The 22634-nt window shown below is 41.0% G+C and overlaps 1 protein-coding gene across 1 annotated transcript in view; it reads right to left on the bottom strand.

The window, feature by feature from the left end:
- LOC132820037 (sodium- and chloride-dependent neutral and basic amino acid transporter B(0+)-like) overlaps positions 1-22004 on the bottom strand; it is a gene marked incomplete at its 3' end in the record, with an annotated part of 81559 nt that extends 59555 nt beyond the window's left edge. The window contains exons 1-8 of the mRNA XM_060831958.1: positions 21884-22004; positions 21053-21184; positions 15324-15491; positions 10852-10990; positions 9916-10048; positions 7351-7491; positions 5242-5470; positions 3335-3460 (exon numbers count right to left, since the gene is read on the bottom strand). Of these exons, the coding sequence (XP_060687941.1) occupies positions 3335-3460; positions 5242-5470; positions 7351-7491; positions 9916-10048; positions 10852-10990; positions 15324-15491; positions 21053-21184; positions 21884-21953 (1138 nt within the window). The remainder of the gene's footprint in view (positions 1-3334; positions 3461-5241; positions 5471-7350; positions 7492-9915; positions 10049-10851; positions 10991-15323; positions 15492-21052; positions 21185-21883) is intronic.
- Positions 22005-22634: the final 630 nt, after the last annotated feature.

Here is a 22634-nt window from a genome sequence, read left to right as displayed (position 1 = left end):
CGTTATCCTCAAATATCACGTAGGGTGTTTCAACATGAGTGAGTTTCAACATGAGTGAGTTTCAACATGAGTGAATAAGTTTGCTGACCATCCTGCTCCCTGTAAGGCAGGTAAATAAAAATCCCCATCTCTTGAACAGCAAGATCTGTCTCAACGAAAAGATAAATTCTAGGCATGAGAGCAAAGAAAAGATATAGAACATTAACATCTGAAATTGAAAATCACCACAATAGCTATTGGGCAGAGGAACATAGAAATTAGGAGCGAGTGGACAATTCAGCCCTTCAAACCCACTCTACCATTTGTCACATTCATGGCTGTTCTTATTGTGGTCGCAATTCCTGCCTGTTTCCCACAGCCCTTTGTCCCATTTTTCATCAAAACATATCTATTTCTTTCTTGAATTTGTTGATTGATTCTGCCTCTTCTGCACTCTGGGGCAGTGAGATCCACAGATTCACAACCCTGTCAGAGAAATAGTTTCTCCTCACCCCAGTTTTGAACCTACTTCCTCTCAGGCTATATCTATGACCTCTTGTTCAAGACTGTCCGACAAGGAGGAATATCTGTTCCACATCTACCTTATCAATCCCCTTGAGCATTTTATGTGTGTCAATCAGATCATCCCTCATTCTTCTGGTCTTCAGCGAGTACAAGTCCAACGTATTCAATTGTTCCTCATATGACAGCCCTTTCATCCCTTGAATCAACCTGGAGAACCTCCTCGGAACTGCTTTTAATGCCACCACATCCTTCCTCATGTAAAGAAACCAGAACTGGTTACAATACTCCAAGTATGGTCTCAACATCATCTCATACAATTGTGACAACATTACTTTTATAAACCAGTTCTTTTGCAATAAATGCCAAGATTCCACTTGCCTTTCTTATTAGATGCAGCCCCTACATCCCCACTTTCTGTGATTCATACACAAGGACACCCAGATCCCTCTACACTGAGGCACTTTGAATCTGCTTCTGATTTAATTAATAATTTGCTCTTTCATTATTCTTGCCAAAATATGTAACCTCGTACCTATCCACGTTAAATTCCATCTGCCAGATTCTAGTTCATTCTCTAGCTGTGAATTTTGTTTTGTTACATTCTGTCCCTCCCGGCAGCTCATTGATATAGATTGTCAACAATTGATGTCAGAGGATTGAACCCTGTGCTACCCCAATAGTTACAGTTCGCCAGAAGGACCCATTTATCCCACCCCTCTGCTTTCTGTCAGTCAACCAATCCTCTATCCGAACCAATACTCTACCCCAAACACCCTCCGGTCTAACCTTTTGTATCAGTCTTAATGCAGCACCTTATCAATGTCTTCTAGAGGTCTAGATATAACACATCCACTGTGTCCCCATTATCCAACTTGATAGTTACATCCTCAGAAATTCCAACAATTTTGTCAAGTTCAACTTGTCCTGTATGAAACCATGCTGCCACTGGGGAATTGAGCTTTGTTGTTCCAAGTGGTCAGTTCTCTCCCTTATTATTGACTCCAGCAACTTCCTCATGACCGAGGTCAAACTAATTGATCTACAATTTTCCATGATTTGCCTATCTCTTTTTTCAAATACAGGCTTCACATTAAAGTGTTTCCAAATCACTGGCACCTTTCCAGAATCGAGGAAATTTGGGAATGTAGTAACTAATATATCCACTATCTCTGCTGCCTTAGGGTGCAGGCCATCAGGTCCTGGGGACTAATCTGCCTTTAATCCCATCAGTTTACTTAATACCTTTTCCCTAGTAATTTCACCGAGTTCCTCTATAGTAACTGCAGATTTTGGGAAGAAATTATAATCTTCCACTGCAAAAAGACACAAAATACTGGTTTAGTGCCTCTGCCATTTCTGAGTTTCCCATAATTACCTCACCATTTCCACCCTCTAAAGGGCCACCATTTACTTTCACTACTCTCTTCCTTTTTATATACTTATAGAAGCTTTTGGTGTCAGAGCTTATGGTTTTTGCTAGTTTCCTTTTATTGATCTCCTGATTCTCCAGAGTGTCTCAAACATTTGCAGTATGATATGCCCTAGTTTTTGTCTTTATGTTATCCTCGACCTCCTTGTTAAGCCATGGATTATCTTTTACCTTTCTATAATTCCTTTTCCTCTCAGGAATATACTTTAATTGACAGGTATTTAGTAACTCATTGAGCATTTGCCACCATTTTTCAAATGTCCTGCTCCTTTAATATTTTTCCTCAGTCCCCCAGGGCCAACTGCTTTCTCAGGCCTGTATAATGACTTTTGGCCAACATTAAAACTCCTGTATATGACTCTGTCTTCACTCTTGCCCTCTGAATTTGAAACTATAGAAGGTTGTGATCACACCTTCCAAGATGATCCTTAACTACATGATCATTTACCAATCCTTCCTCATTACACAATACCAAATGTGAAGCAGCCAGTTGGTTCCATGACACGTTGCCATAAGAAAGAATCCCTCAGACACTCTATGAATCTTCCTTCAATACTACCCTTGCCAATTTGATGAATCCAATCAATATCTATGTACAAATCACCCATAATTTCTGTTGTGGCTGGCTCATAAGCCCTCATTACTGCCTCATTTATACTCAGCCCTACTTTGGAAGTACTGTTTGAGAATCTGTAAATTATTCCTACCAAGGGGTTTCTTCCCTTGTCTTTTATTTCCACTCAGATTGATTCAACATCTTGGTTCGTAGTGCCAATATCTTTTCTTAATGCACCTTGATATCTCCCTTAACCAATAAAACAGCTCCACCTCCTATTCCTACTTGCCTATCCCTTTGGAATACTCATTACCCTAGGACATTTCACTCCCAGTACTGATCTTCCTGCAACCACATTTCAATAATCTTCACCAGGTGGTGTGACTGGTCTCTATTTGTGTTGTCAGCTCATCAACTTAACTCTGAATGCTGCATGCTTTTGCTAATAAGTTCTACTGGTTTGTCTTTCTCTTTTAATATTTGCTCATACACTCTCCATCCTCACTTACTAATTCCTAATAACACTGAACCTCATCTCTCTCATTTACTCCAACTCACATTTTGATCTTCTATGATGCCTTCCCTCACCATCGCTGTTCGTGCAAATTGTATTGTGAAATCATTTGGATGCCGATGCAACTTTTCCCCAATTTTTATTTTGATGCAGGTGCTAATCATTTAAGACAAATAGCTGCATTCTACTTTCAGACAGTAAGGGAACAATTGCTACAAAGAAATGTTGTGCGTTTGTCCACTAACATCACCAACAGCACTTTTTTGCCCAACACTGTCATAATTTCTTCAAAAGAAATGATTTTTTTAAAGTGATGCAATGCCATTTTTACCTAAACCTGCAAACTGTGTGTCAACTCCCAGAGTGAGCAGCATGAAGAAAAATGAAACAGACCATAATGGTGCCCACGGTAACTGTGCAAGGGCCTCTGGGTAGGCAATGAAGACCAAACCGAAACCTGAACAGTGAATAGAATTGAAATGACACAATGAACGTTGCTATTAACTTGTTGTTGACATTCATTTCATTTCATTTATTACAGTTGCCAATATTAGCCACCATTTGCAAAACTATTCATGTCACCAAAGTTGTGCGGATATGTGTTTACAATAAAAAACATTAGTTATTATATATTTGTAATATTAATCACTTTCAATTCAGAAATTATAATATTTAGAAGCAGTGAACACTGAGTTCAGAGTGACATTTGCAATCTAAGCAAAAAAAGAATCTCTCTAATATATTGGTGAAACTGGCATTTTAAAACAGGGAATAATGTTGGAGAGTAGGGAATGGGGAGAAATAATTGAACGGATAATTTAGAGTGTTTCTTAAATGGTTGGGGATTGTAAAGTGTAGTTGTACAAAGAGACCTCAGTCTCCTTGGTGCTAAGTCACTGAGGGTTAACATGTGTGTGCAGCAAGCTATTAGGAAGCCTCATGGAATGTCATCCTTTATTGCAAGAGGATTTGAGTACAGGGATAGTGAAGTCTTGTTTCAGTTGTATAGCAGCTTGGTTAGGCCACACCTGGAAACTGTGCACAGTTTGGTCACTTTTTCTCAGGAAAAATGTCATTGCATAGAGGGAGTGCAACAAATGTTCAGCAGACTTGCTCCTGGAATGGTAGAACTGTCCGATGAAGAAAGATTGGGAAAACTGGGCCTTACTCTCTAGAGTTTCGTAGAATGAGAGGCAATTGCATTGAAACTTACAACGTAGTTAAAGAGAACAACAGAGTAGCTGCAGGTAAGATATTTCCTCTGTCTGCAGAATCTAAAACCAGCGGCCATAATTTAAAACTAAGGGGGATGCCACTGAGGGCCAAGCTGACAAGAAATTAGTTTATTCAGAGTGTTGTGAAACATTGGAATTGTCCAGCACAGAGGGCTGTGGAGGTCAAGATTTGAGTAGATTTAAGATTGAGATTATTATATTTCTGATTCTCAGTGGTGTACAAGGTCAGGGAATGGAATGAGTAAAAAACATTGAAATGTTTGATCCCTCATTATTACATGGAGTAGTGAGGCAAACTACTCAGACTGAGTGGCCTACCCCTGTTCCTATGTTCCTGCCTCCATTCAGGCTGTCAAACCACTCTGTGCTCAGACTACTGGAGTAATCAGAATGTGTGAACTGTGTTTTATTGTAACTTTACCTGGTCATTAATTACTTATCACAGCATCATCAACCGATACAAGTGGCTTAGCACAGAACATTTCCATGTCTCTTGCTCTTTATATTAAACATTTTTTAAAATGTACCACTGTCAAATTGAATATTTGAGCACATAATATGATCAGTAACTAATCGTCAATAAATAAAAACTGCCTCTGATTCACCTAAAAGCACAATATTATGGAATTCATTCAAAATTTTCTTCTTAAATATAAAATGTGGCTCATATGAAATGTAATTCTAAGGTAAATAGCAAATCTTACAGTGAATTATAATGTTAACTGAGTGCTTTTGAAATTTACTATTCTGTGATTATTTCAAAAGCTCACTTTTAAGAGCTAGGGTTCAACCCCGGGCATACCATTGCATTATTCAGCTCCAATCCCTGTCCAGTATAAACCAAACATCATGGCAATGTGTCTTCAGAGCCTGGCTATCAGTTTGGATCTGAGGATTGATTATTGTGTCTGGACACTGGAATCACTGGAATGTTGGGTTGAATCACTTCAGAGAGAACATTAAAGCTGTCTGACCCTTGACAATTTTAACAGCTCTAGTTTACCTGACTGGGCAACCTCTGAAACGGGCTTATCTTGTATGTGAGCCATGTGTCCCAGGATGGAGAAGATGACAAATCCAGCAAACATACTCGTAGCACAATTAACAACACAGACAATGATGGTATCTCTGTAGCAGTTATTGTGGAACTTGTTGTAAGACGACAATGCTACTAAAGTGCCCCAACCCACTGAGATAGAAAAGAAAATTTGAGTCGCAGCATCTTTCCAGACCTGGTAAATACAAAATAGAATAGATGTCTGGAGGGAAATGAAACACAAACATGTACAACAGATTAACGACATTAATGTGAAGATAATGAGAACTCGTGTGGTTAATCCATGGTGAACTGAGCAAAGTAGCTCCCTCTGGTCAACAGTAACTCTTCTTAAACAGAACAGTCATCACTACTGTTGATTATTTACAGTTAAATTTCCTCTGGGATATCTGACACAGGTCTTTCTGGTATAATGCACGTTTCATTAACACAAATTACCTGTACCGTGATTGACGATTGGGGACGCTTTTCTAAAGTGCAAAAATTCAAAAAGTATGTTGGCTAGAACATGATTACATCGGCAACACTGTAAGTGCTCCTTGTATTGCGTGATTCTTGCATAGCGCAGGGTCACACGGAACGTGACTATTGCACTATCGAAGACGTGACTGTATACTCTTTCACCAGCCATGGTTTTCAGTGACTGACTCACTTGCAGTATTGTACTGACCATAGTTAATTCCATTCTTTTCGTGAAAGTAACAACAAAGAACACCTTTTACCATAAATAATGATCACTTTCATATTGTAATAATATCACAGTAGCTTAATATCAACAGGAACCAGTAAAATTACACTGTAATTTCTAGGATTATGTAAACAATGGTTAAATGATTTAAATGGAAATCAAAATCCAATTCCTGTCAGAAAAATTAAGCAATAAATAGTGTTCACCATTGTCTATTCACAAAGACTGCTGTATCTTTGGACTGAATACAAAATTCCAGCCATCATTATCCAGTATGCATGAGGACACTGTCAGCTTCACAAATGTGGTATTGCCTAGTCTGCCTATTTGCATTCACTGGGCTCCATGATGTTTCTGTCCTTATGCTGTTGACTGAATCACCCCGGAGATTTGTTTCAAGAAACATGACATTGAAATAGCCTTTTAATGACGTGCCAAGCATTTACTTACTGCCAGTCACAATTTCTGGCACTTAAACTACCTACTGGAAGAATGGAATCACAGCTTGGAAGTCACCCACTCAAACTTACACTTCCTTTTCTGTCTCAGTCCTTGCATTGTTATATTCCAAGTACGATAATCTGACTGGTTCAAGATATAATCAGTTGCTTTCCAATGTTCACTCCAATGTAGATTTCAGATTTAGACAATATTCTTCCATTTCCATCTCCCACTTCCAGGTACTTGCAGCACCAAATATCATTGACATAGAATGGATAAGGACAAGGCTCATCAAGAGTGGCTCTTTCTATTGCCCTGATACAGCAAAATGTGGGTCAGTATTTGCTTTGTAGGTCAATGAGGTATTTCACCTGAAACTCCTAAATCATTTCCAAGATTTCAGAAAGGAGGAGGCATGAAGGAAGAATTCTACTGCATCCCAATCCCTATCATAATTCCTCATCAATTTCGATCCTCTCGTCCATCATAGCTGATGCCCTGACCTTCTTTCCTGTTAATGGCAGGATGATATAGACCTTAAACTGACTCTTTGAATTCATCACAAGCTTTGTTAAAAATTTCCAAGAATTGAATTAAGGACTCAAAAGCAATACATTGATTTTAAATCAATGATGAAAGTGAGGACTGCAGATGCTGCAGATCAGAGCTGAAAATGTGTTGCTGGAAAAGTGCAGCAGGTCAGGCAGCATCCAACGAGCAGGAGAATCGACGATTCGGGCATGAGCCCTTCTTCAGGAATGTCGATTCTCCTGCTCCTTGGATGCTGCCTGACCTGCTGCGCTTTTCAGCAACACATTTTCAGTTTAAATCAATGATGACAAGCTAACAAAGTAAATGTGCTGAGGCACGAATTGATTCAACTAAAAATACTAATGAGACTCAATCATTCATATTGCTGTATTTACCTCAGCATCAGCCAGTCTGGAGAAGTCTGACTGGCTTCCGATGTAGAATTCAATTCCTTTAGAAGCTCCCTCCAGGGTAACCCCTCGGATCAGGAGTATGGTCAGAACCACGTAAGGGAATGTCGCAGTGAAATAAACCACCTGAGCATGGAGAGCACCTTGTTAGATTTTCCTGTATTACTGGTACAACAGAAGAAAATAAAACCTTGAAGCAGTACAAGGCCATGTGGCCCCACCATGCAATAAGATTCTGCCTGATCACCCTGACACTTGCCCTCTCCAGAACCTTTGACTCTCTTGTACATCAACAATTTGTCAAACTCTGCCTTGCATATATTCAATGAACTGACCTCTACTGCTTTCGGAGGAAGAGTATTTGAAAGATTAAAAATTCCACTTCATCTCTACCTCATTTGGAGAACCTTATTTTGTAACTGTGCTCCCTGTTCGAGATTCTCTGAGAAGGTCAAGCTTTCTAAGACCATTCGAAATCTTTGAAGATCATTTCTCGGTCTCCTAAATTCCTGTGAGTACAGGCTCAAACTTATATTTTCAAAAGAATTAATACAAAGATGTTCACTGAACTTTCTCCAATACAAATATACCCCCTAACTAAGGAGACCAAAACAGTAGCTGCTGTACCTTTGTAGCAAGTTTTGCCTACTTTTATACATCATTCACCTTGGAATAAAGACAATATTATCCAACCAAATGGCAAATTAAATGGATTCTCATCAATGCATCGAAGGGAACAGATGACAAACTGAAGAGGAATAGTAACATGGAAGATGTACGCAAGGATTGCGTTTTCATCTAGTTCACAGGGTTTGCATGTTGAGACTTTGTTTTGTGATACCTTGTTATAATGTGCTTATTTAAACACTGCTAAACCTATAGACATGAGGATCTCAAATTTGAATTTAGGCAACAAAATATGAAGATTTTTATTACAACAAAATGGTTTCTCGATTTAAAAGAATACTATAAAATGGCCTGTGAATCATACCGCTAAACATACTGCTGATTTGCAGAATTAACTTGCAGTTGAAAGATGAGGACAATAGAGTTTTCATAAGATAAACACTGATACATTAATTGACCATTTGAACAAACGTTGAACTAATACATGGCATGACAATTTACGTAAATTAGATATCCTTCTTAAAGGAAATACCATTGGATTAGCCTGTCTTCAATCATATCACCATATTACAATTGATTGGACATTTTTTTGTAGTTAAGAACCCTTTCCCAGAAAATATCATTAGATTAATTCGCTGTAAATCATATGTGATTGGTCTTTCTTGTAATTAAGACTGTACTATTTCTTTAAAAACATGTAAATAATGTGTAATTTTCAAATGTAATTGCGCAACTTTTCCCCAGAACACAGAAGCTTCAATCTCTGTGTTGCTGGATAGAATTGCATCAAGGTACCTTAACTGAATCAACTAATGACCCTTGTTTTTTGAATACACCGCATTTGTCGATTCCTTTGACCGATCTCGAACCCTTCTTAAGGGGGCACAGGTCTTCAGACATAATAACAGAAATTACACAATGAAAAGAATCAGTTAAAGGTAATTCTTACACAAGAAGCTCACCTCCTCACTGGGTAGGTACATAAAAGACACAGCAAGTTGTTCCTGACGTCAAGTTGGACCTTATGAGATTTCTCACCTGATTCTGCATTAAATCTCACCTTAGCACAGGCTGCTCATGTCACTAACAGATTCCACCCACAGTAACTGCTACACAGCTGTTACAACATATTCCTTCAACATTAATAACTACTAAAGGCACATTACACTGGAATGTCACATGTTGTGATTCTTCTAACAGCCTTAAAATTACATTTGCTCTTTGGTTTGGAACCTATCCAACAATACAACGGGGATGAAGGTCAGAGCTTTGTTAGTTAACCTCTGTTGTCCTCCAACCTATCACAGAATCTTCCTTTTACTCACCGAACCATATTCCCCATGTCCATTGTCTTAAGAAACCTCTTAAACTGTTATTTATTTCTCTCGGTCAGATGAAAGTCCATGGAAGTGAAAGATTAGCTCGGTTTGTCTTGACAGGTGCTTCACAAGCTGTTGAGCATTACCAGCATTTTATTGTTTTCACCTAATGATTGTTCCTCAGGTCTCAGTCCCATTCTCATGTCCAGACAAATCTCATTTCACTCAAATAAAACCCTGATCCTATCCTTCCCCATCACCGCCACCACACCCCCCCCCTCACTCCCTCCCAACCCCCAATCCTTCCTCAGCCTTCCACAGCAATTGGAAATTCACCCAGAATTCCAGTGTCAGTGAGTGAACCCTTAGAATGAGGGACACATTGCAGGGGTTTGGGGAAGTTGCTGTTCTTTCCCTCAGGAGAACGTTCTTCAGATCTCCCTCAGGCCTGAAGTGTTGATGAATTATGAATCTCCCATTTCCCATAGAGACACTGTTAACATCACCTGGGAGATAAACCAGACACTTCACAAATTATTTATCGTTTCTCGCTTTACTGTTACTTTGTCACGAGTTTTAACTCTATTTATCACCAATCATTTACCTTTCCTGAAGATTTGATTCCTTTTGATAATGCTGCCCCAACTATTAGCCAGGCAAGAAGCAGACAGAGGGCTAAATACCAGATTACCTCCCCAGGCTCATCCATTGAACTGGAACGGCGTAAAACTGCTTTACTACAGAAAATAAGAACAAAAACATGTAGTAAGTTAGGACACTCTTCATTACACACAGATGTTTTTCGACATAGTGCATCAATGTATTTAACAAACAGAGTTGTGTAATATCTAAATTAATTTTTGATTTATAGAAGCTTTGATTCTTGCACTCAGAAATAAATGTGAAGTTTGATATTCTGTATGACATTTTTTTCCTCGTGTGTATTGATATTTTTCAATGTAAAGCTTTGTTCAAACAAGTTGATGAGATTCCCTGCAGCTGATTTGATGTGAAAGAGTTTCTGACAATGTTTCACTGACTGCTTCACAATGCGCTGTGAAACCTATCTGGTTTAGTCACTATGTCTTCCAATGAATTCAGCTCCTTCATCTTCCTACACATGGTATCTACCTCCAGACAGTTAATCTAAATCCAGTCCCAGGACTGTGTGTTAAAATAATAACTTATTACAATTAAAAGCAGAGAAATAAACATCAGTCACACATGATTCTAACCATTTCATGTTTAAGAATTCTGGTCATGAATATTATCCTTGAAGAGCAAGAAAACAAAGAAAAGTGTTTTGCTTTATAAATATTGTCAAAGTTACAATGCTTAGAAACCAGAGGAATATTAAATAGTAAAAGTTTCCTTTCCATGATGCCATTTTGTAACAAGTGTGCAATGTAAATAATACCTCAATCAAAATGAAACAACTTCTCTCTCATTAAACACATATAAACAAACTAACCAACCCAAGAGGAGTTACTGGCCCAGCTGTGTAGGTTATTGGTGCAGCTATCTGCAGCAAGGTACTTACTCCCAGTATTGCTCACTCGGGCCCTGGTGAGGATTGGAGATTTCTGATCCATTTGGACAAGATCCATTGTTTTCCTGCAGCTGTGTTATATTAACGATTTCAAAATATCCATCAGTCAGAGTGAGATTGCAGAGAGTCTCTGGAAAATATGTTTCAGTATTATACATCAATTTTGCATTCCATTTCAATATAACCAGGGTCACTGTTTCACTCTGACTGAATTAGTTAATCCTTTTGATTACATGGGTAAGGTCATGCATAGATCAGAACACAGAGGTCCAGTCCGTGCACTCACTCTCAGCACAGTCCTGCTCTGGTGCTCAATCTGCTTAATCTCTTGTTGGATAAAAGTCTGCATAATTAGAAAACCAAATTAAAATGGTACTGTATAAAAAGTTACTTCAAAAGTATTCCGTAGTAGTTATTGGAGAAGACTTTAAGGATTATAATGGGCTGGATTATCCAGGGAAGGAGAGTCTCACATACCTTGCTACACCACTCCTTGTTTTACAAAATGAATGAATGGAGCTCCACAGTTCTGAGCGGTAGATTCAACTCAGGGCTGTCTCAGAAATGGGGAGCCACATTTTCAATCTGACAGTGCTTTCACAGCACAGTGTTGAGAGTAACTTGAGGATGATAGGAGAATTTTTGGGGGGAGGGGAGCAGTCTTGTTGGTCGGTTCCAGTAGCAACAACATTGGTGGAGGGGGATGGAGTCCAATGGTAACAGTGAATGGGAGGGTGGGGACAGGTTTCATATCGGCAGAGAACTGGGGGTGATATCACATTTCCAGAGGACGTTGGGGGCAGGGTGTCACAGCTGTGAAACCATGTGCAGGGTTTTCAGAGCAGATTGTTAATTATTGATTGTACTGAAGCTTTCTTAGTGAGGTGGAGGATTTTCAGAAAGAAGATCTCCTTCTCTAGCTTTGGTTACACACAAAAAGAATGCATTTATATTTAGTTTGTGATGCATTTAATTTTAAAAGCTTTTCAGCTGATTGGTGACTAAAGCAGGATGCTGTTAAATAAGATAAGAGCACATGACATTTGGGGCACAGTACTGGCATGGATAGAGGATTGGCTGCAGAAGATAGAGAGTGGTGATAAAGGGGCTTTTTTGGGTATTGCAGCCGGTGACTAGTGGAGTTCTGCAGGTATCAGTGTTGGGACCTTCACATTATACATTAACAATCTGGATGAAGGAGCTAAGGGCATTGTTGCTAAGTTTGCAGATGAGACAAGCTAAGTGAAGGGACAGGTAGTGGTGAGGAAGTGAGGAGATTTTAGAAGGCCTTACAGAGGTTAGGAGAGTGGGCAAAGAAGTGGCAGATGGAATACAATGTGGAAAAGTGTGAGGATGTGCACTTTGATAGGAAGAATAGAGACATAGACTATTTTCTAAATGGGGAAAGGCTTCAGAAATCTGAAGTACACATGGTCTTGAGAGTCTTGGTTCAGGATTCCCTTAAAGTTAACATGTAAGTTTCATTGGCAGTTATGAAGGTAAATGCAACATTAGTACTCACTTCAAGAGAGCTAGAATTCAAGAACAGGGATGTACTGCAGAGTCTGTGTAAAGCTTTGGTCAGGCCTCATTTGGAATATTGTGAGCAGTTTTGTGCCCTGTATCTAAGGAAGGATGTGCTGGCATTGGAAGAGATTCAGAGGAGGTTTACAAGAATGATCCTGGGGATGAAGGGCTTATCGCATGATGAGCAGTTGAGGACTCTGTGTCTTTCCTTGAGGGTGTATCTCAGTGAAATTTTAAGAATACTGACAGGCCTGGATAGAGTAGATGTGGAGAAGTTGTTTCCATGCATAGGAGAGGCCAGGATCCTAGGGCACAGTCTCAGAGTGGAGGGATAACCCTTTTGAACTGAGGTGAGGAGAAATTTCTTCAGCCAGAGAGTGATGAATCTATGGAACTCATTGCTACAGAGGGCTGTGGAGGCCAAGTCATTGGGTGAATTTAAGGCAGAGATAAAATAGTTCTTAATTGGTAAGGTGATCAAGCATTACAGGGAGAAGGCAGAAGAATGAGTTTGAGAAACATATCAGTGATGATCGAATAGTGGAGCATACCTGATGGGACAATTGGCTTAATTCTGCTCCTATATCTTATGGTCTTATGATCTTACGGACATCCATAATTACTCTGAGCCCAGATGAACCACATTGTTGAATGTACTCTTATCAATTCACTTTCAGAAACTAGCAATGTAAAAATGAAATTTCAAATAACATAAATCTCAAGGATAAGATGAAACAACTGTTTTCAAAAATTACATTGTAATTTTAGCTCAAAAATAACTTCTTCATATCTGAATTATTTTTGGCAAGATGTAACATTCCAAATTCTGAAGTAGAAGATGTAGAAATCGATCGCTACTTGAATGAGTCCTAGCCTATGGAGATAAGGACTTCCATCACTGAATTCTGTGGGTGTATAATGGGAAATCCATGTCTTCTGGGTGTTGATAGATGTCCCTAACTGTATGGTATTAGACAGACAATGATTCTATTCTTTATAAATTAAAAACTAAAAAGATGACTTCGTCACGGATTTTGAAATACTAAATGGAACAAATAACATCAAGAGTCATCGAGTCAGAGAGATGTACAGCACAGGAACAGACCTTTCAGTCCAACTTGTCCATGCTAAAAAACATATCCGAAATTAATCTAGTCCGATTTGCCAACATTTGGCCCGTATCCATCTCAACCCTTCACATTCATATACACATCCAGCTAACTTTTAAATGTTTTAATTGTACCAGCTTCCATCACTTCGTCTGAGGCAGAGAAAAACTGAGTTCTATTCTTCTGGAATATTGGATAATGGAAATGTCCTAAAATTTCGAGAGTTTTTTTTGGAATAAAGATATGAAGCTCTTCAATGCAAAAATATAGGACTGTGGATGATCCCTGACTGCATTGTACACTCTGGGACTGTGGGTGATCCCTGACAGTATTGTACAGACTGGGACTGTGGGTGTATCCCTGACTGTATTGTACAGACTGGGACTGTGGGTGTATCCTTGACTGTATTGTACACTCTGGGACTGTGGGTGATCTCTGACAGTATTGTGCACTCTGGGACTGTGGGTGATCCCTGACTGTATTGTACAGACTGTGGACTGTATTGTACAGACTGGACTGTGGGTGATCCCTGACAGTATTGTACTGACTGGGACTGTGGGTGATCCCTGACTGTATTGTACAGACTGGGACTGTGGGTGATCCCTGACTGTATTGTACAGACTGGGACTGTGGGTGATCCCTGACTGTATTGTACAGACTGGGACTGTGGGTGATCCCTGACTTTATTGTCCAGGCTGGTATTGTGGGTGATCCTTGACCGTATTGTACAGACTGGGACTGTGGGTGATCCCTGACAGTATTGTACAGACTGGGACTGTGGTGATCCCTGACTGTATTGTACAGACTAGGACTGTGGTTGATCCCTGACTGTATTGTACAGACTGGGACTGTAGGTGATCCCTGACTGTATTGTACAGACTGGGACTGTGGGTGATCCCTGACTGTATTGTAAAGACTGGCACTGTGGATGATCCCTGACTGTATTGTACACTCTGGGACTGTGGGTGATCCCTGACAGTATTGTACAGACTGGGACTGTGGGTGACCCCTGTCTGTATTGTACAGACTGGGACTGTGGGTGATTTATCACCATATTGTGCAGACTGTAGTTGATGTCCAGGATCACCCACAGCCCCAGTCTGTACAGTATGGTCAGGGGAACACCCACAATCCCAGTTTATTTAAAAGTAGATTTTCTTTCAAAGCTGAAGTATTTTGTCCTCTGTTTCAGAAATTTCAACTTGACTCACATCAAGATTTCACATTAAGTCTTGTCAATTCACACAACATGAACCTTTGATAGTGACATGAGACATCCTGAGTTAAATAGTGTTATTGTGGAAGATGAGATGAAATTAAAGAGATGAGACATTTAAATAATTGCAACAAAAACTCTGTGTGTCTTAGAGTCAGACTGTGTAAGAAATATATGTGAGATGATCGATATTTGGAAAAACTCAGAGAAAGAGAATAAGTTAAGAAAATGATAGCTGCAAAAACACAGTAATAGACAGAGAAGGGAGTCAGTGTGAGACACAATACAGGGATGGAGAGAGATACAAACAATGAACGCAGTCAGAAAGAACACAACACAGACTTATTGACAAGGTGAAAGTAAACGTGAGACATGTGAAAGACTGTTAAATTCTGATGTTTCACTATTTATTTCTGACTGACTGTCCTGCTATTCCAGTGACTCAGTGCCATGATTCCTGCTGCTGCTTTCTATCCGAGTCTTTCTGCTGTATGGCCACAATGAGGATGGTCACTGAAACTATTGTTCATCTCTCTCCCTCACTCAGACTGACAGAATGAACAATGAACAGTCAGTGTGTACACTTTCCCCAGTAGAAGCTAACACTGTACCTTTGGGGGTCCTGCTGCATGTTTCATCTGCTCCCCACCAACTGAAGCAGTCTGCCCATGGTAGGGGTGATTGGAAGGAAGCAAACAGGTAGTATAGACTGTAGCCAACGATGCAGTTGTACGAAATGTTGGACATTGTAATCAGAAGCATCATAGCAATCCCCACACCTGAAAACAGAAGAAAGAACAGGGGAGTCTGGTTTGTGAATTATTGATTTAAAATAATGTATTTGACATGCATTTGGCTGGTCATTCAACCAAATTGGATTTTCTTTCAGTGAGCACAGGACAGAACAGGGAGACTGCCCTGGCTGACCACACCTTTGGGGAAATATCGGTTTTGTTTAATCGATTATGTTGGCTGCTTCAACATTCAGTGTCCAACAGTAAAGATTTCAAAGGCTTTTTGTATTAAACAGGAAATGTTAATTATGTTACAATTCTTTGTCTAGATTACAAGAATGATGCTCCTTGTCTTCACCTTTATATGCCCTCTCACTAATTCTTTAGGACACCATTATCATTGTGAGTGGTGATAATCACACATGCCCAGTCTTAGGCCATAAGGTCATAAGCTATAGGAGCAGAATTAGGCCATTCATCCCACTGAGTCTGCTCTGCCATTCAGTCATGGCTGATATATTTTTGAACCCCATTCTCCCCATAACTCTTGCACCCCTTACCACCAAGAAGCTATCTATCTCTGTCTTGAGTATACTCAATGACTTGGCCTCCACAACCTGCTGCATCAATGAGTTCCACAGAGTCACCACCCTCTGGCTGTGGACATTCCTCTTTATCTCAGTTCTGATGAGTTGTCCCTTCAGCTTGAGGCTGTTCCCTCATGTCCCAGTCTCTCCTACTAGTGGAAACATCTTCTCCAGGTTTACTCTATTCAGACCATTCATTATTCTGTAAATTTCATTATTCTGTAAATGTCATTATTCTGTAAATCCTCCTCGGCTCCTTTGAGTCCTTAACTGTTCCTCATTTGACAATCCCTTCATCCCTGGGATCATTCTTGTAAACCTCCTCTGGACCCCTCCAAGGTCAGAACATCCTCTCTGAGACATGGGGTCCAAACATTTTCATATATTTCAAATGCCGTCTGACCAGAGCCTTATAGAACCTCAGTAGCACATCTCTGCTCTTATATCCTAACCCTCTTGAAATGAATGTTAACGCTGTATTTGCCTTCCTACCTGCCAACTGAACCTGCATGTTAACTTTAAGGGAATCCTAAACTCCTACCCTTTATGTTTCGGTTTTCCAAAGCCTTTCCCCAATTTGAAAATAGTCTTTGTTTCTATTCTTCTTACCAAATTGCATAACTCTCACAATTTCCCATCCTGTATTCCATCTGCCATTTCTTTGCCCACTCTCCTCACTACTGTAAGTACTTCTGCAGCCTTCCCACTTCCTCAGCCCTTCCTGTCCCTCTACCAATCTTTGCGACAACTGCAAACGTAGCAACGATGCCCCCAGTCCCTTTGTCCAGATTGTTAATGTATAATGTTGTGGTCCCAACAGTCCTTGTGGAACTGGTGGATTTATCCCTAATCTCTGCCCTCTGCCAGTCAGCCAATCCTCTATCCATGTCTGGATGGGTTACTGTTTGGAGAGTCAGTGTAGACTTGTTGGGCCAAAGGGCCTATTTCCACACTAATCTAACCATGTCAGGACCTTGCCCCTAACACCACCGGCTCTTATCCCATTTAGCAGCTTCATACATGGCTCCTGATTTTAGGCCTTCTGGAAATTCAAATAGATCACATCCATTGGTTCTCCTTCGTCTAACCTGCTCATTACCACCTTAAAGAATTCTAACAAACTTGTCAGACATGACCTACCCTCGATGAAGCTGTGCTAACTCAGCCCTACTTTACCATGCACTTCCAAACCCTCCACAATCTCATCCTTAATAATGGACTGTAAAATCTTATAAATGATCAAGGTCAGACTAACCGGCTTATAGTTTCCTCCCTTCTGCCTCCATACCTTCCGAAACAGGGATGTTACATTAACCATTTTCCAGTTGTCTGGCAACTTCCTTGACTCCAGTGATTCCTGAATGTTCACCAACAATGCCTGTACAATCTCCTCAGCTATCACCTTCAGGATTCTGGGGTGTAGTCCATCTGACCCAGCTGAATTACTCACCTACAGACCTTGCAGCTTCCCCAGCACCTTCCCCACAGGAATGGCCCCTACACTCACCTCTGCCTCCTGACTCTTGACATCCTGGCACACTAATGGTGCCTCCCACCAGTGAAGACTGATGCAAAGTCCCTATTCACTTTCTTCACCATTTCTTTGTTCCCCATTACTACTTCCCCAGCCTCATTTTCTAATGGTCCAATGTCCACTCTCACCTCTTTCTGACCTTTTATGCATCTAAAGCAACTCTTGCAATCTTCTTTTATATTACAATCTGCTTATCGTCAGATTTCATCTTCTTCCCCCTTATTGCTTTTGTAAGTATCCTCTGCTAGTTTTTAACTGCCTCCAAATTTCCAGACTTCCCACTAATTTTCACCACATTGGATGCTTTTCCTTTTGATTTGATGCTATTCCTGACTTCCCTTGTCTGCCGTGGTTGCCTCATCCTCCCTTTACTATGTTTCTTCTTCCTTGGGATGAATTTCTGTTTTGCCCCTCAAACTACCTCCAGAAACTCCTGCTATTGCTGCTCTACCGTCCTCCCTGTTATGGTCCCCTTCCAATCAACTCAGGTCAGCCCCTCCCTCATGGCTTTCTGGTTGCATTGACTCAATTGTAAAGATCTTACACCAGATTCCTGCTCTTCCATTTCAAACTGAAGGGTGAATTTTATCATATTATGGCCACTGCCCCCGATGGATCATTCACCTTAAGCTCCTTAATCGAGTTTACCTCATTACACAGCACCAAATCCAGAATTGCCTGTCCCCTGGAGGGCTCTATCACAAGTTGCTCGAACAAATCACCTCGTAGACATTCTGCAAATCCCTTTTTTATTGGATCCCCTACCAACCTGATTTTCCTCGTCCAGTTGTATATTGAAGACTCCCATGATTACTGCAATTGTGCATCATTTTTTACATGCCTTTTCTACCTCCTGATTTATTTTCTGACCCATATCCTGACTGCTGCTGGGAGGCCTGGACATAACTCTCGTCAGGGTCATTTTTGCTCTGCAAACCCTCAATTTTCCAAGATGGCGACAGTGTAGCAGGGCTGCATGCAGACTCTTATCTAGAGCTCATCCACTTCCATCTACGTTTTAAAAATCTTTTAATTTCTGCTCTCTCTTGATTTTTTTTCTTTTCATTTCTCGTTTCCTTGGTGGTTGGTCAGAGGCAACAAGAGCAGGCTTTACACGGAGTGGTGACAGCCTTCCGGTAATTGGAGGTGGCAGTGATGGTAGCAAGGACATTCCCCTGCTCCTCCAGCAATCGGAGACGGAGGTGATGGACTCTTTAAGGTGCCAGTGCTGGCATATTGGAGGACGGTGGCTGGAGTGGGAATCTTGGCACACCAGCAGACTGGCCTGTCAGTGGAATGAGGCACTCCGGCTCGCAGTAGGCCCAGAGCGGGGACACCTGGTGTCACCAAGGCATCAGCGGAGCAGGAGACTCCTGGCTGGAATCACGGGAGGCCCGGAGTGGGAACTCTTGGTTGTGGGGCCCAACAGTCTACCCAGTATTGGAGGCAGCATTGAAATGGGCCCAGCAGTGATGAGATGGCGCCTGAAGAATGGTGACTCCTATAACAGCGGGTCCAGTGCAGACAGCTGCAAGTCGGTGGAGATGGGCGAGTGACACAGTTGTGGCATCTCTCTCCAGTCTCTCTTTGCAAAGGCATATTCCAGCAGGAGATGTGAGACAGTCACAAACTCCCCCTCCTTAAACCGATTTGTAGGCAACATGCAGTGGCGCAGACAATCCAGGCGTACGTGAAGAATCTCACAGGTACTGCCCTTCTCACCATGAGCCAAGTGATGTCATGGTGCTTGTTGGAAAATTCTGGCGATGAGGCATTCTGCGAAATGACTTTGACAGTCTGCTGACTAACCTGTCCTTTTCCAACAGGGTCTTGAGGATGCTACATACTGACCTCTTCCTAATAGACCTGTGATGAAAAGTGTTTTGAAATTCTTCACAAAGGAAAAGCGATATGGAACAGTCAAATTCCTTGGAGCAGTCTGCAGCAACAAGACCAGTCCCATCCTTCACAACACCAGGGACAAGTAGAACCTCAGTACATAGTCAGATTTAGTGTTTGTGTACTGAGGAGCTACACACAGCTTGATGCAGCCACACACAAAGAAGGACAGGTCATACACAAGAGAAACCAACACTTGTCACAGATGTGGTCACATTGAACCTCATATCATCCGTCATCATTTCCGCCACCTCCAAACGGACCCCACCACCAGGGATATATTTCCCTCCCCTCCCCTATCAGCGTTCCGAAAAGACCACTCCCTCCGTGACTCCCACGTCAGGTCCACACCCCCCACCAACCCAACCTCCACTCCCAGTACTTTCCCCTGCAACTGCAAGAAATGCAAAACTTGCACCTACACCTCCCCCCTTACTTCCCTTCAAGGCCCCAAGGGATCCTTCCATATCTGCCACAAATTCACCTGCACCTCCACACACATCATTTGCTGCATCCGCTGCACCCGATGTGGCCTCCTCTATATTGGGGAGACAGGCCGCCTACTTGCGGAACATTTCAGAGAACACCTCTGGGACACCCGGACCAACCAATCCAACCACCCCGTGGCTCAACACTTCAACTCCCCCTCCCACTCCGCCAAGGACATGCAGGTCCTTGGACTCCTCCATCACCAGACCATAGCAACACGATGGCTGGAGGAAGAGTGCCTCATCTTCTGCCTAGGGACCCTCCAACCATAAGGGATGAACTCAGATTTCTCCAGTTTCCTCATTTCCCCTCCCCCACCTTGTCTCAGTCCCAACCCTCGAACTCAGCACCACCTTCCTAACCTGCAATCTTCTTCCTGACCTCTCCGCCCCAACCCCCACTCCAACCTATCACCCTCACCTTAACCTCCTTCCATCTATCGCACTTCCAACACCCCTCCCCCAAGTCCCTCCTCCCTACCTTTTATCTTAGCCTGCTTGGCACACTCTTCTCATTCCTGAAGAAGGGCTCATGCCCGAAACGTCGATTCTCCTGCTCCTTGGATGCAGCCTGACCTGCTGCGCTTTTCCAGCAACACATTTTCAGCTCCTCAGTAGGGTCCATCAACTCCAATTTCATGCAGTTACAAGATATTGTCTAGCCCTACATCTCGATTTTATTTAAAAAGTTCTTAATTTGGTTTTTTTCAAAAAATTCCAACTGATCTTTTAATTTGTAACCTTAAATATTTCCCTTATTTACCTTCAACCTGAAAGTAGCCAATAATAGTCATGTTAGTAGCTATTATCAACCAATGAACTTATGCCTTACCAGTGATGTCACTCTGCTGTGTTAGGTCCCGAATCCTGGGTTTCAATTCATCATTTTTATAAAAAAAACCTGACAAACTATGAGCCAAAAACCAATAGACAGCATGTACCACATCTAATAACGTGTATGGTAGATCAGAGTGCAACATTACTTCACAAGCTTGGCTTTAACCTTTGTCAGATAAGGGAGGTTTATTATTATTTATTAAATCAACACTATTACTTTTCCGAATTTGCTGCGACTGTATCGATAAAATAAACATTCACCTTGTAACATAGGCACAGCCCTCCACACTGCAACAGGCCCAAGGCTGGCAAACTGACCAAAGGAACACTCCAAGAAAAACAATGGTATCCCAACAAGGGCCAGCATGACAGAATAGGGAATAAGGAATGCACCTGGAAAATAGCGGAAAGGATTTCAATTTTCAAGTGAAACTCCATGCTTACACTGTGTGGGGTGGATTAAAATTTACCCTGAAATCTCTACGAATGTCCAAATTCCCGTTTTGTGAATTTCACTCTCGAACACAATCAGATATCTTTTCAGGTCACTTTACACAGTCATGTTGTGACATTTCTTATACATTTGCGCTTGGTTTCCATCAATCCAATGGTGTGGGTTGTGAAGAGCTCTAATTTGAGCAGTTTTGATGATAATGTACAAACCTGAACACAGGGCCTGACTGAGGAGCCTGCTATTCTGAGGATTTCACACATTGTGCAGTAAATATATCTGATGTGGATGGCTCATGCATTCTAAACAATATCAATTGAAAATACATTGCAAATTAATAAATGAACCATTTACTTTGGTTTATAAATAGCATATATTTGATGCATCACATTGCTAATTTTAAACTATTACCTTGACATATCTCTCTCTTCATAAGAAAATAGTAGTCAAACTTGTTAGCTGTGGGATTGAATTTACCAGTTCACATTGAAATTGTTTAACTCTGCATTATTTACTATATCATTTTTAGTGCAATAAACATTTGTTATTTACTGAACTACAATTTTCAGGATAAGTCAACAAATCGATCCATTTAGTTCTGCCTTTCTTACTCTCCGATATTTTTAATTTCTCTACCATACCTCCTCCGTTTTTGTAAGCCAGGTAAGGAAATCTCCAAACATTCCCAAAACTCACTGCATTACCAATCATTGAGAGCAGGTAATCAGTCTTCGAAGACCAGTTACCCCGTTCCACATTCTCATCACCCACAGCACCATGTTCATTGGCGGTATCCTGGGAGAAAGAATTGAAATGGCAAGCTCAGACATTAATCTTTCTCAGACTAGATCTCAAGTGAAATGTATAGTCACCACTCCCACAACTATCGGAAAATGGTGCAGTTCTCTATTTAGCAGCAATGTCTGTCAGGTTAGAAACAGCCAGATGTCCACAGAGAGTCTACAATTCACAATGACCAAAATCTACAAATCAACAGTATCTCAAATTGTCTTACATGGATTTTTACTGTTTTGTTTTGTTGAAATACTCACCGTATCCTGTGGAGGGTTTGGCCGATTGTCATTCAGTAAGAACAGAAATAAATGCCTTCGGTCCATTTTCAGACATCAATGAACTATTCTTCCACTTGCACAAGAATTGGAAGTAAAATGAGGACACTCCTTTTGGCCAAAAGTCCTTCAACTTCTCATGAATGGATTATTCTTGTTGAGTCAGAAGTCAGCCTCTTACTGTGTTTCATAACAGGTGTAACTCTACTTAGCTAATCATTCAATTTCCACACTAAACATTTCTATTGAGTTAAATGATTTGTTTTCAGAACAGTTACGATCAAAGGGCATTCATTCCCTGTCCTCAGGGTTTGGGCAAAGC

Source organism: Hemiscyllium ocellatum, chromosome 11 (assembly GCF_020745735.1).
Source record: "Hemiscyllium ocellatum isolate sHemOce1 chromosome 11, sHemOce1.pat.X.cur, whole genome shotgun sequence".
Lineage (NCBI taxonomy): Eukaryota > Metazoa > Chordata > Chondrichthyes > Orectolobiformes > Hemiscylliidae > Hemiscyllium > Hemiscyllium ocellatum.
The sequence above is the reverse complement of the archived record's forward strand: the minus strand, read 5'-3'. Positions and strand labels throughout refer to the sequence as shown.